This window comes from Monodelphis domestica, chromosome 1 (assembly GCF_027887165.1).
Source record: "Monodelphis domestica isolate mMonDom1 chromosome 1, mMonDom1.pri, whole genome shotgun sequence".
NCBI lineage: Eukaryota > Metazoa > Chordata > Mammalia > Didelphimorphia > Didelphidae > Monodelphis > Monodelphis domestica.
Genome location: NC_077227.1, coordinates 319,220,489 through 319,234,044, shown reverse-complemented (window position 1 = coordinate 319,234,044; position 13,556 = coordinate 319,220,489). Strand labels below are relative to the sequence as shown.

Below are 13,556 nucleotides of genomic sequence, written 5' to 3'. Positions count from 1 at the left end.
AATTTATTTTAACTATGTTAATTAAATGCTGTTTCCATTGGATTATCTACTCTAATATAGGAAATTATTATTATATAATCTTTCCTTTTACAGAAGGGTATATTTGATCTTATATGGGTATATTTTAGTTAGAGCAAGTAAGGAATTTTGAGAACATTGTAAACCTTAAAATTTCTTAGACTTATAAATGTTGGAAATTTCACCATTGGGAAATTTCATACTTGAAAAATTTCCTATTGATAGTGGGAACTCTATTGGAATGTGAACCCCATTGGCATGGGAGGTTCCTCCTCCTCCTCCCTTCTTAAGATTACTTTAGGACAGAAACCTTTTATAGAACAATGGAAAGGGCTTTGACCTATGCTTAAGCATAGAACAGGAATTTCTTTGAGTCATGATTGATTTTAGAATTGATACAATAGAGATACTTGGAATGACAGAACCAGGTCTTGGAAAATACAATTTCCACCCCACTCAGTCCTAACAGGATTTAGGAAGGGCTGCAGCAAAGGATCAAGATTTAATTATTGAGAATATGACCTTCAACAGACATGTGCAAAGCCACAGACCTCTGGGCGGTCCTGGGTTAAGCTAGAGCCACCATTGGCACAGGGAAGACATGGACAGTGATTGGTAGATGTGAGAACTGAGGGGAGGGAACTTGGATGGTTTCCTTAAAGATAGAGGGGTCTGAGGACTGAGGGGGTTGGTTGGAGAGGTTTTTGGTCTAAGAGATGGTGCTTTGAGAGTTGGCTCTGAAGGAAGCTGGAGGTGGAGGCCCCTGAGACTGTTTCTCCATTTTGGTCACGTGAGTAATAGGGACTGATCTCCTTTCTTTGCCTCAGCTATCTAAGGGCTTGGGCCTTTTGGCCCAGCCTAAACAGAGGGGGTATTTAAGCCCTATTCCCTTCTCTCCCCTTTCTCTCTCCCCCTCTCTCTCTCTATCTCTAATTCCTTTCTTCCTCCTGTTTGTAAGTAAACTCTATAAAAGGTTGACTGCTGACTTAAGTTTTCATTTAGGAATTACATAGCTGAATTCCTTGGCGACCTTAAATTAATATGTATCAGTTTTTTAAAGTGATTTCCTTGTCACAACATCAAAATTCTGTCCTTTTAAGATGAGAAGCCTTGGGAAGTGGCAATTTTTCCCCAGGTCATATAGCAAATTGGTTGTAGGTCCAAGACTAGATTGTCTTTTGTTCTGTTCCCTCATCTGCCACACCAGTGCATTATTGTCACAGAATGGCCATCTCAGCATAGAAAGGAAAGGTGGGCAGGCCTAGATGAACTTTAAAAGTACACTTAGTTCAACCCACTTCTAAACTCTAATGTTGAAAATTAATATTATGCCATATATAATATTGTAAATGTAATATTTAGAGATTAGTTTGTAAATATAATACTAGTTTTTTAAAAGATTGTTGTGGTCGCTGTTTATAAAATAATTAACTCTTTAAGTCACAAGGATAATAGTAGCTTTTAACAATTTAATATAAATATAAGGGTGTGTTCCCCCTGAGCCACCAATGACAAATCATGGAAAGACCTCCAAAGATCTCCAGAGAAGAACCTGATCTCCTCTACTGTCTCATTTTTTATAGTCCTCTTTCTCCATGACACTTCCTTTCCCTGTGTGCTGGTCTATCACATCTCAGGAACCAAGTCTCTCTGACTCAGACCTATGACCCTTAATTCCAAGTTATGATCCTAGGGCTCTTAACCTGTGACCTCTGTTTGGAGTGTTCTAGCCATGCTGATGGGCTGGCTCAGACAAACAGAAAGTTCATGACCCTGGGAGAAAGGGTCCCTTTACACAATTGCCCCCTATGATTCTTTTGGGAGGCGAGCATGTTGAAATCTCCCAGATTTACATGCCTAGTTTCTCCAATGAATCATTTCATAAACCAGCTTATATCTAAAGATCTCTTACTAGAGGTACGTACAATAATGTACTTTCTAAAAAGAAATTATAAAAATTTGGGGGTGAGAGGGAAATAAAAGAAAAAGATAGCAAAACCAATGATTGGTAGGTGCATTGACAAACCAATTAGGGGGCAATCGCCTTTGGTATAAGAGTTTACATTCAGAGTAAATGTGTTCAATCCCCTTCAGTTCACTTCACTACATCCCAAAGTTCATTCTGGATCTTCTGGTGCAGTGTGTGGTTTCTATAGGCTTCTTTATGGCACCTTTTTCAAAAAGTTTGCTTTCTTGATTTGGGGAGTTAGTGAGTTTCTTTTCCTGAAATTTATCTCAAAAAATAATTTTTAAAAAAATCTTGAATTTTACAAAAATTATACAAAACAATCATTTCCTATACTGTGGTCCTCAGCAAGACACCTGGCCTTTACTTGAAAGTTTTTAGTGAGGAGGACCTTAGTATCTCCTGAGGTAGCCATCCTACTTTGGAACTAAAAGGTAAAATGGAATAATGAATATAACATTAAATTTGGAAACGTGAAATCTTAGGTTTGAATCCTACCTTAGGCACCTAGCTGTATGATCATGGGCCAAATATTTGTCATTTATAGTTCATTTGTAAAATGGGAATAATAGTGCTTTCACTTATAGAATTATGTTTTATATGATTTTACACACACACACACACACACACACACACACACACACACACACACACACACACACACACACACACACACACACATATATATATATATATATAACCCAGATCAAATTGCTGATCTCCAAGAGGGGAGAGTGAAGAGAGGTGTAAGAATTAAATTTTAATGGTTTGACTAATATATATGAAAATTATAAATAATGGTGGTTGCCAATTCAAAGTATTATTGCTCAAAGTTGAAATGACTTTAATAACTTTTAGTTACAAAAGAATTGGAAGGAATGAAAGTAGAGAAATACAAAAGGGTAGAGAAGACATTAGCCTATCTAAATAAATTTTGCTCCGGTGCTCTACTCACCAGGACTTGTTGACCTTCAAATAAACTCTCCAGAAGACAAGGAAAAGCCGCTCACCCAAGTTCCCTCCTAGAGGCAGGTTAAGACAATGACTTAAGCTAAAGGTGACTCCTGAGGCCAACTTTTTTCCTTTAGCCGACCTTCTTGAAGCTGACTTCCTTCTTGAAGTCCAACCCCTTGAAGCCAACTTCCTTCTTAAAAGTCTTAAAAGTCCTTCTTAAAAGATTTCCCTAGCCCCAGAAATTCAGGGCTTTTATAGTGGCTTCTTGTCCCTTCTCCTCTTCACTGGGGCCAATCACAGTTTCCAAATTGCCCAGCATTGCCCAGCACTGCCCAGGGGGCAGTGTTTGTGGGAACCACTTCTCACCTTCTAGAGAGATGAATACTTACCATAAGGGTTCATAGATTCCTAGCAGAGTGAGGTGTGAATTCTCATTTCCTGGTTTATTGAGTTTAAAGGGTGGAGAGCTCCTCTATCTAATGCTAAGTAGAGTGTTCCAAGCTTTTGTTGATTCAATTCAAAAGTAGACAAAAGAGTTAATCCTGTCTTCATAGCCTGGTAAAATACTAAGTAGGGGTACTTAAGTTATTGTTAACCAAAGTGTTAACTCCAGCTAGGCTAAGAGAATAAAGGGTTCCCTTTTCACCAGTCTATAAACTGAGAATAGACAAAGAGAACCAAGAATTTCCTTTCACAGAGGGAGACAATTTAGATCTTATAATTTCAAAAACATGTTGAAGATTGTTATTACATGTATTGGGGAAAGTAAAATATATTTGAATAATAGTGCTTGTACTTCTTACTTTATCAGGGAAAGCACTTTGCAAACCTTAAAATGCTATAGAAATATGAACCGCATCTAGTTGTTTTTTTTCCTCATATCTAGACTAAAATCTGCCTCCATACAGCATATTCAAAGACAACTGGCATGTTCCCCATAAATCTTGTCTTCTTCAGGCTATCTCTGATTTCTTTAGCTTATACTCATGATCTCAAGATCCCATATCTTGTTTTCAGTTCTTTGGAAGTTTTCCAGATCATTGTCACTACTCTGGTTATATTATGCATGTCTATATGCATGCACATGCGCACACTGGGAGTTAAAATGATTTTCCCAGGGTCACACAGCTGGGATGTGTCTAAGGTCTCGTTTGAACCCAGGATCTCCCTCTATCTAGGCCTAGGCCTGGCTCTATCAGCTCAGACACCTGGTTACCTCTTTCCCTATAGTACTCTAAAATGAACGTGCTATGTGGTCTGACTATGGCAGAATACAACTTAAATTGATGTTTTTCTATTAATCGAAATACTGTTGAATTTATAATCTGCTAAAAAAAAACATCTATCAGAAAAACTCTATACCTCCCCAATATTCTACTTGTAACTTTTAAAAAATTTCAATATAAAGTTTTTATATGTAGCCTTATTACATTTTTTCTTAGTAGATTCATTCTAATGTCTTAAGATTTTTTTGTACCCTGATAATTATCTGTTAGCTATTCCTCATCATAAATTTGGTAATCTGATATTTAAGTCATAGCATAAGGCCAGATCAGATTCCTCAGATGTTCTTTCTTTAAAGATTACATCTAACCATTAATGACTACATTTTGGATTTAACTGTCCAATAGTTCTAAAGCTAATCTGTACTATTTACTAGCTGACATCTATCTTTTCCACACCTTTACCCTGAAAACTTATTAAAATTTAAATTAACTATAGCATTTCCTTAAACTACAACTCTAGTAACTTTTTAAAAAAAGTAAATCCTCAACTCGAGATAAATACATTTTTATCCAGTGATATCTTCTTCAAGTCTTAATTTTTTTTTATTTCCAACTGCTTTTAAAAATATTTTTAACTGGATGTCTTGTATGCTTCTTAAACTTACTATATCCAAAGTTAAATTTCCCTTTCTTCCCAAACAACTTCTCTCCCTTACCCACTTCTGTTTGACATAACCACTATGATGGTGCTGGCCCTGATCATCTAATGCCTGGACTTCTGCAATTACTACTTGGTTTTCCTGCCTCATATCGCTTCACTACTCTAACCATCTACCACTCCACTGCCAAATTGATCTTAAGTGCATTTCTGACCATGTTGCCCCTTCTCCTTAAGTCAGTAAATTCCGATGACTCTTATCTCCAGGATCAAATATATCCTCTATCTTCCTCCTTCTTACCCATACCTCCCTTCTATTTATATCCACTGACACTGGCCACTTTCCTATTCCTTGCACAACATACTCCCTCTACCAACTCTGCATTTTTATTGACTTTCCTGTATATCCTGGGATTCTCTCCCTTACTTGACTACCATCTCCTGGCTTCCCTGGTTTCTTTCAGGTTTTACCTAACATCTTCCTCTAAGTTTATGTCTAATTTATCCTATCTGGCTTATTTGTACATGATTATTTGCAAGTTGTCTCCCTCATCAGACAGTGAGCTCTTTGAGAACAGTATTCATATTTTACCTTTCTTTGTATCCCCCAAACTCATTTTAAAATCTAGTTTTCTTTGCGTCCACATTATTCTTTATAGTTGTCTTTCTTTCTCATCAGAATTGTTTGCCGTAAGTTCCTAAATTTCATTCTTGAGAACTTCCCAACCTTCTTGAACTTCTGTAAAATTTTTTTCCATGAGATCATAACACTCCTTTTTGCAAAATATTTCATATGTACCCTGCCAAATTCTAGAGTATTTGCTTAGCTTTCCTTTTCTTCCCTGTCAAGAATGCTAAGATGTAGTGGTTACCATTATTTCTTCCTTAGCTACACGTTCATATTTTAGAAATTCTTACTCATTCTTCTTTACCTTTGAAGAATGAAATTCTCCTTAAGGAAAAAAAAATTATCATTTGGTTTGCTTTTGAGAGAGCAAACCCACAGATGCTGAATATTTACATTCTCATCCCTACATTAAAATACTTTCATGCCATTCTTGTAATCTTTTCTTTAACTCATTTATTTCCTCTTTTCCATAAGATCATAGATTTGCAGTCAGAAATGACCTTCAGCAGATGCTTTATTTTGCTGATGAGGAAACTAAGGCCCAGAGAAGGCTCCAGGTTCACACAGACATTTTGGTGATTCCAAATTCAGGAACCTTTTCACTGTATTTTCTGTCCAGATTGCCTGTAATATATGATGATGGCAGTACTTACTTCCATTTCTCCCTCTTTACCTACATATCAACCTTACCATGCTTCCTTTCTTTCTTGAATTTCTTTGCATTGAGTATGTTGTCTTAATGTATAATGCTATTCCCTTCTCTTGCCCCATTACCCTCATTTACCTATCTTCATCTTTTTGAGTAAGGTATATTCTTCTCTTGTCATTCTAGTTATGGGTTCTATCTTTCCCTTTCTGGTAATTAATATAAAATCAGATTTGCCTCCTTGTGTTAGAATCTGGTTCATTTTTTTATTGTTGTCCATACTTTGTTAATTTGAATATAAATATGAAGGCTTGAACTTCTAATGACACCTTCCTTAGATTTTGGCTTCTATAAATTTCTGGTCATGGGTACAGCTTTACTTCTGTCTACATTATTGCTTGTTCTGTGGTTTTATATCTTGTGGCAAGGAGGTAGGGAGCAACAGTAAAACATACATGTGTTATCCTATGTTTCTGGGTTTCCTCATTTGTGTAATATCTTATGTCTCTGGGTTTCCTTGTTTGTAAAGTTTGGGCATTGAACTGTCTTGTCCAACTCTTGAATCCAAAATCCTTTGTCCCTATTTAGCTGTTCCCTTGCCAGATCTCCCCTTCTTTTCTAAAGCTATTGTTTCCATTGACAGCATTTTTGAAAACATCACTTATAGGAGCTTATTGCCTGCCCAAACTTTATAATGCTTGTTTAGTGCATAATTTTTTTCTCGAACTTATTTTTGTTCATTTGAAACATAAGTCATAATCGGGCTTGGTAATTTAGGAAGGATCTTTGCCACATCTTAGATAATATATTTAACCTCAAATGTCTTTTAGAACAGAAATTTCCCATCCAATTGCCTATTTTTGATGCTAGGCATATATTCAAATAACTGCTTTGTGGCAACTGGAATTTTGGCTTCTTGATAGCAGTAGCCTAGTACCACTCACTTGGTCTCAGCCAGTAGCAAGGTATCCTTCCTTGGTTGTGGCTGCTGTGGCCAACAGGAACTGATTGAGTTTCTGCTTATAACTTTGGATTCTATACAGCCTGGAAAGACATTAGGTAGTCTTTATTCAGCTAAATTTTTACCTGCAAGATGAAGGCCAAAATAAAGGAGTGCTTTGCCTTCCTCTTTAATATTTCAGTGCTGAGCTAAATGTACTTTTTGTTGGTGAAAACCTATCATTGTGCACTCTAAACTAATAGACATTGCTACCTGCACTTCACCTATACCCTTAAAATCTCTAAATGTTGCCTATTGCCCTATCATTATGTTTGTCCTAAGGACCACTGGATTTTTCCATGTTCTCCATAGTCAAACTCATGTGTTGTCTTTCCCTATTGGGATGTGAGCTACTTAGGAGCAAAGACTGTATTGAAATGATGTTTGTATTCTCAGTGCTTAGCATAGTGCTTGGCAAGTTTTTTCTAAAAATTTTTAGAATTATTATTAATTTAATAATACATTTTAAATAAATACATTTAAATACTAATTCAATTGGCTTAATTCTTAATTTGTAGCATATTGATTGTATGGGATTTTCTGTGTGTTTTAGGAAATTTCTCTGAGTTCCTCAGAATAGTCTACAAATGTTACTCCATTTTTGTCATATTGATATTTCTAATTTAATCTATTTAGCATTATGGATTGATTTTGGTTTTATCTACCAGATACTAAAGCAGCTGCTAGTCAATCCATTTAGTTTATTAATAAACAGTCAGTTTTTTTTCATATTGTAAGTACACATTTGACTCACTTGTCATCAATTGTTTTGCCTTTATATGTCATGTTTAAAATAGCTCATACACTTCAGAAACAATGCTTTATTAAAATACTATTTAAACTGTTCATTTTTTGTAGTCTTTATGTTTACATTTAAAAGTACATAAATTAGGGACAACTAGGTGGCCCAGTGGATAGAGAGCCAGGAGGTCTTATATTCAAATCTGTCCTCAGATACTTCCTAGTCATGTGAGCATGAGCAAGTCACTTAATCCAAATGCTCTTTACCTTTACCTTACTTACCCTTACTGCTTTTCCACCTTGTAACCAAAACTTAATATTGATTCTAAGATGAAAGGTAAGGGTTGTGTGGTTTTTTTGGTTGTTGTTTGTTTTGTTTTTAATAAAAATAAAGCATGTTAATTGTTTAGAATTGGTTTATTTTAAACAGTCATTGTATTTGTCTCCCAAATGTTGTTAATTTATTTTAAAACAAGAAAGTATACATATCAGAGTTATGATACATTTAATTCTCAGTAATTCTTTTCTGGTATGGATCTACAGGTTCAGATATAGGAGACAGATTTTTTTTTTGGTGGTTTTTGACAAATTTAGTGTCACCCTCCCTTTCAAATTTATACTAAATTGGCTTTGAAGCCTGAAAATTTTTCATTTTATTAATTATTCCAGTTTCTGTCATGTTTCTTCTATGCAAGTTAGATCATTTACAAATCTTGGGCATTGTGAACCAAAATAATTCTGTTGATAAGAAATTAAATTATGATATTCTGAAACAGTGCCATCTTTTGGTGTCATGTGTCACTGCTACTTAATTAAATACCTTTTATAATAAGAAAAAAAAATTACCAGCAAATTTGATAAGTCATGCAACTTTTTGCATTTACGAATTTCCTGCCTTCTATTGAGAGAAGAAAATTATGTTTCATTATGTTTTCCAGAACCAAGAGATTTTTTTCAGTTAACCTCCGTTTAATTGTTGTTTAGTGTTGGTTTGAAGTTACTGTACTGATCTGCTTTCAGATACATTTTCATAATCAATGTGGATGTTGTTTCCTAGTTCTGTTTTCTTTGCTCCATATCAGTTCATCTCTTCTCAAAACTCTGAATCCATTATGTTAAACTTTGGGTAGCCACTTTATTTCTGGTTTTTTGATGCCACAAAATGTTACTGATTTTATTTGAGTGTTGTAATTAGACCACTTATTGGGTTTGCTTTACTTCATGAAGTAGGTGCTGTATTGCTTAAAAAATGGTATGCAAGTCAATTATATTGACATTTTGCATCATAATTTAAATGCTATTCCTTTTTCATTTAAATTTGATGTTATTCCTAATCCTTTGTCTTTTCTGTATCTCTGTACTTCCTCCAAGTAATGATCTGTAACAAAAACTCTTAAATGCTTCCGGAGAGACATTTTTTTTTTCAGAAAAACTGACTACTTTTTAATGGTAAAGAATTTGAAACAAAGCAGGAGTCTATTGGTTGACTAGCTAAAGATACTGTGGCGAGTAAATATTGCAATTTTTAGTCTCCCAGAATAAATTAATGTCAATATGAAGAATTCAGAAAGGCTTTTGAAGGCTTATCAAAACTCATACATAATGGAATAGAGTAAGCAACAAAGCACAAAAAAAAAAACGGTCGAATGACTTGAACAAGTTAAATGGAAAGGATATAAAAAAGAGAGACTCTGAATGCTATGAAATTGTGATGACCAAGCCTAAACCCAAAGAAAAGTTTTTCCTCTTTTTTTTTAAATGAAGGATAAGGTGTTCAGGATTATTTATACTTTTACTTTGATTGATTTGATTTGATCTTTTAATAGGTTTGCTTGAACTGATATATTTCTTTGTTTTTTATCTTTGTCATGAAGTGATTTATTGGGTAGAAAAAGTAGGCAAGGAATGCAATAGTAAGTGAAGGTAATGTAAAAGCAAAATTAAAAACCCATTGCTGTAGGGGGGAAATTAAGGAACACTGTAGTGAATCTTTATAAACACATCAACTCAACTTTTATTTAAATTCCAATTTTGATATAATTTTTTTAAATTTAAAACAATGTCACAAAATAATGAATTCTGACTATTGTCAGAATTATAGGCAGCATAGTGGAGAGGGGTGCTAGACTTGGAGTCAGGAAAACTTGAATTCAATCTTGACTAGCTATGTGACCTGGCAAAATCATTTAGTCTTTCTTAGTGTCAGTTTCTTTATCTCTTAAGAAGGGAATAACATCACGTCTATCACAGGTAGGTAGGTGATATTTGAAGATCAAATCAAGATGTATAGTGTTTTCCACTTGTTAAAGAATATGTTAGTATTAAGATGTCAGACTGCATGATTTTAAGGAATATTTTTAAAAAGTTTTTTGGATTTTTATTAATGAGAACTGAATGATAGTCATTAAACTTAAGGTTAACAATAGTGGTAATTTTATCTTTAAAATTCATGTTAAACACTTTTATTTCCAGAGGCTTCTTTCTACTCACTTTTATTTTCCTCAATTATAGGTGAAGTGTTTGACTATTTGGTTGCACATGGAAGAATGAAGGAAAAGGAGGCCAGAGCTAAGTTTAGACAGGTATGTATGAAGTTCACGTCTAGAATAAATTGAGAAGCTAACAAGTATTTATTTGGCTTTCTAGCCTTTTATATAAGATCTATAACACTGGTTCCCAGCTTTTTTGAATATATGGACTCCTTTTCTTCTCAAATGGAGGGGAGTTGTATTATTAGTATTCATTGAATGAGATAATAAATAATGACCAAGAACTATTAAAATTCAGTAAACCTTTTAAGTGAATTTAAAATTATTTAAAATTATCTCTATTAAAAGGCAAATGATACAGAAAGAAGCAAGATTTTTTTTCAGTTGACAGAATGTATATTCATTATTCAGTTATTTTGTTCGAGCTAAATATGAACATGATGACAATTTTTGCTGCATATATGGGTTCGTGAATTCACTTCATGGTGCTCCAAAGATCCCTGGTGATGATAAAATCTTTCTCCAATGATACTTCATGGTGGGGATGTTGGTCTGGGTTCTCGAAGGCTATGTTAACAAGCAGTGGCATCTATAGGTTTATATATGTATATGCATGCATGTTCTGGTATATCCTACCAAGCCGGAAAGGCTTTGAGTATGGACCTCCTGATGTGCATTGCATCTGAGAAACACCATCATCATCATCATGACTAGTATTTATATTCCTTTATAAATATTATATAATTTGATCTGCAACAGCCCTAGATAGTAGGTGCTATTACAATCCCCGTTTCACAGATGAGGAAATTGAAGTGGAGGTTAGACAACATTATTAGAGTCTTGCAGCTGGTATCAGTAGCTGAGTTAGACTCAAAGTATAGTACTCTGTCCACTTTGCCATCTTAATTCTGCCACCTTCTAAATGTGGGACTAAGTTGTCCCAACCTTTCTGCTTCTCATTTCCTCTAAGTTGCTATATGATACTAGTTGTTGGTGTTATGATTATTAGATTCTATTAGAAAGTAGGCAAATCTAATTTGCCAGTAACAAACTACCTTTTTGCTTTCAGAGGATCTTTCCTAGACCATACTAGATATATACTTTATGTGCATTCTCATCTGATCCTCAAAAATCCCATGAGATAGGGACTTAACCTTATTTTACAAGTGAGGAAACCTAGATTCAGGGAAATTAAATGATTTGCATTAGTCATACCTATCATCAGTGTCAGAATTGGCATTCAGACCCAACCCTCTCCGGATCCCATGTTCAGGTTTCTTTATGCTACTACTGAATATTTTACGTGATGAAACTAGGGTTAAAACTAAATTGAAAAATAGGTTAACACTAAAATTAAATGTAGCTAACTGAAAAATGTAAGAACATACATGGAAAACACCTAGGTTCATATCTATGCTCTATCACTATCAATGTGATCTGGAATTCATTTATCCTCCCTGGAATTAATGTCAAATATTAAATGAGAGAATTGGAGAAACCTGGGCCTCATCACTGATTCTGTTATCTCATGTTTCATGAAATGATGAGTGTAGTAAGCCTTTTTTCTTTAGTCCTTAAGTCTCTACTGGCAGTCAAAGCCAAAGATTTCTCATACCATTTAGCTTCTTTTTCCCCTTAACTCTTGCCAATTGAAATAAAAGCATAAGTGGAAATTCCTTCATCTATTAAGCATCTACTTTGTGTCAGATTCTGTGCTAGGTGTTTGGGCTACAGACAAAATAATATGAAAATAAAACAGTTCTTGCTCTCAAGTAGCTTACATTCTGTTGGAAACAGCACATGCACATATGTAAGAATACAAAATATGATGAGGCATTTTAACATCCTGGCCTGAATTTTCTTAGCTTCCATTGTTTGTGTTGGTTCTTTAACCTTATAGAAATTATTTTCATTGGAAGGGGGAAGGTATAGAGGTGTTTTTAGAGAGGGAAAGGAAGGAGGATTTTTGTTACCAAATTTAACATTTCTTCCTTTCTGTTTCTCAGATCCTGTGATTTGTTTGTCAATGGCCAAAATATTTACCAACATATAATCTTGAAATTATTCAGATCTTAGGAGGAAATCACATGCAATAATTTAGAAATCTTTGTGCATAGAATCATTAAATTAGATGGGCCAATTTTGAGGTGGACAGGGGTTTGCAGACTCAGAACTAAATTACAAAGAGTTCCTAGTAAACCAGAACATTGGGCAGAATCTAGTAAGATCATTGAAGTAGAGGCCAAGTAGTAACTTATTTCCAGAATGTTCCATTTTAGGAGATGATCTAAAGAGAAATCCTAGAATCTTTCAATTCCTTGAACTTCTAGTATTTTACCTTCCCAGTCTACAACCTTAGGTAAACTCTTCTGTCCATTTTCTCTATTCTAAGGTTTTCAAGTATTATTAGAAAACATCGAATAGTTACTCAATTGGATGTGGCATAGCTGTTGTTTTTATCTAACCTTAAATCTTCCCTCAGTGCCTGGTGATCCTCTTAACTGCTATCTAGGTATGCTACTTAGAACTCATCCAGGCTGTTTATTCATATGATATTGGTGAATGAGAGTTACTAAATCTGTTCCTTCCCATGAAATGGATGGCCATCAGATATTGCTGTCTTTCTTGCCACTTCTTCTAAGATTCTCTCAACTTCTATAATCTGTAGACCCCTGGCACACTTATCTGACCTACTGTTGTCATTTCTAAAGACTGTTGGGGCTTACCATCCTGCAACTTTAGGGCTTTCTCTTTGTACCCATAGCATTTTGCACAGTGTTTTTCATATAGTAAATGCTTAATGTTCCTTCCTTCATTCATTGACATGTCCGTGTACTGCAGTTGATAATTTTTCAAACATTCTACCCCTGAAATCATGCAATAATAGTTCTATCATCTTTTTTTTAATTTCTACTCCTAATTAAAATTATTTCTCATCCCAAACCTCTAACTTCTTTAACCCTGTTATCTTCTCAATCCATCTTTAATTTTTCTCTTTTCTTCTACACATAGTTTTTTGAAGAAAAAAAATCCCCAGAGTTTGTAACAGAGGTGTCAGAAATGCTGAACACTGATTTTAATGTGTTAGTGTTTTAATAAAAAAAGAATTATAAGCATGCTGTGGTCTTCTAAGTGAATATGCAGTCCATAGGCTTCTTGTTTACAAAACTGCCTCTTTTTTAAAGCATATTTGCTATTCATTCCCCCCAGCTATGTTGAATTTGCTGTTA

At 34.7% G+C, this 13,556-nt stretch overlaps 1 protein-coding gene across 13 annotated transcripts in view; it reads left to right on the top strand.

Moving 5' to 3' along the window:
- Positions 1–13,556, top strand: part of MARK3 (microtubule affinity regulating kinase 3) — a 133,254-nt gene that overhangs the window by 65,022 nt on the left and 54,676 nt on the right. For all 13 annotated transcript variants that reach the window (XM_056811217.1, XM_007473523.3, XM_056811216.1 and 10 more), the window contains one exon: positions 10,349–10,419. In XM_056811217.1, coding sequence (XP_056667195.1) covers positions 10,349–10,419 — 71 coding nt within the window. The remainder of the gene's footprint in view (positions 1–10,348; positions 10,420–13,556) is intronic.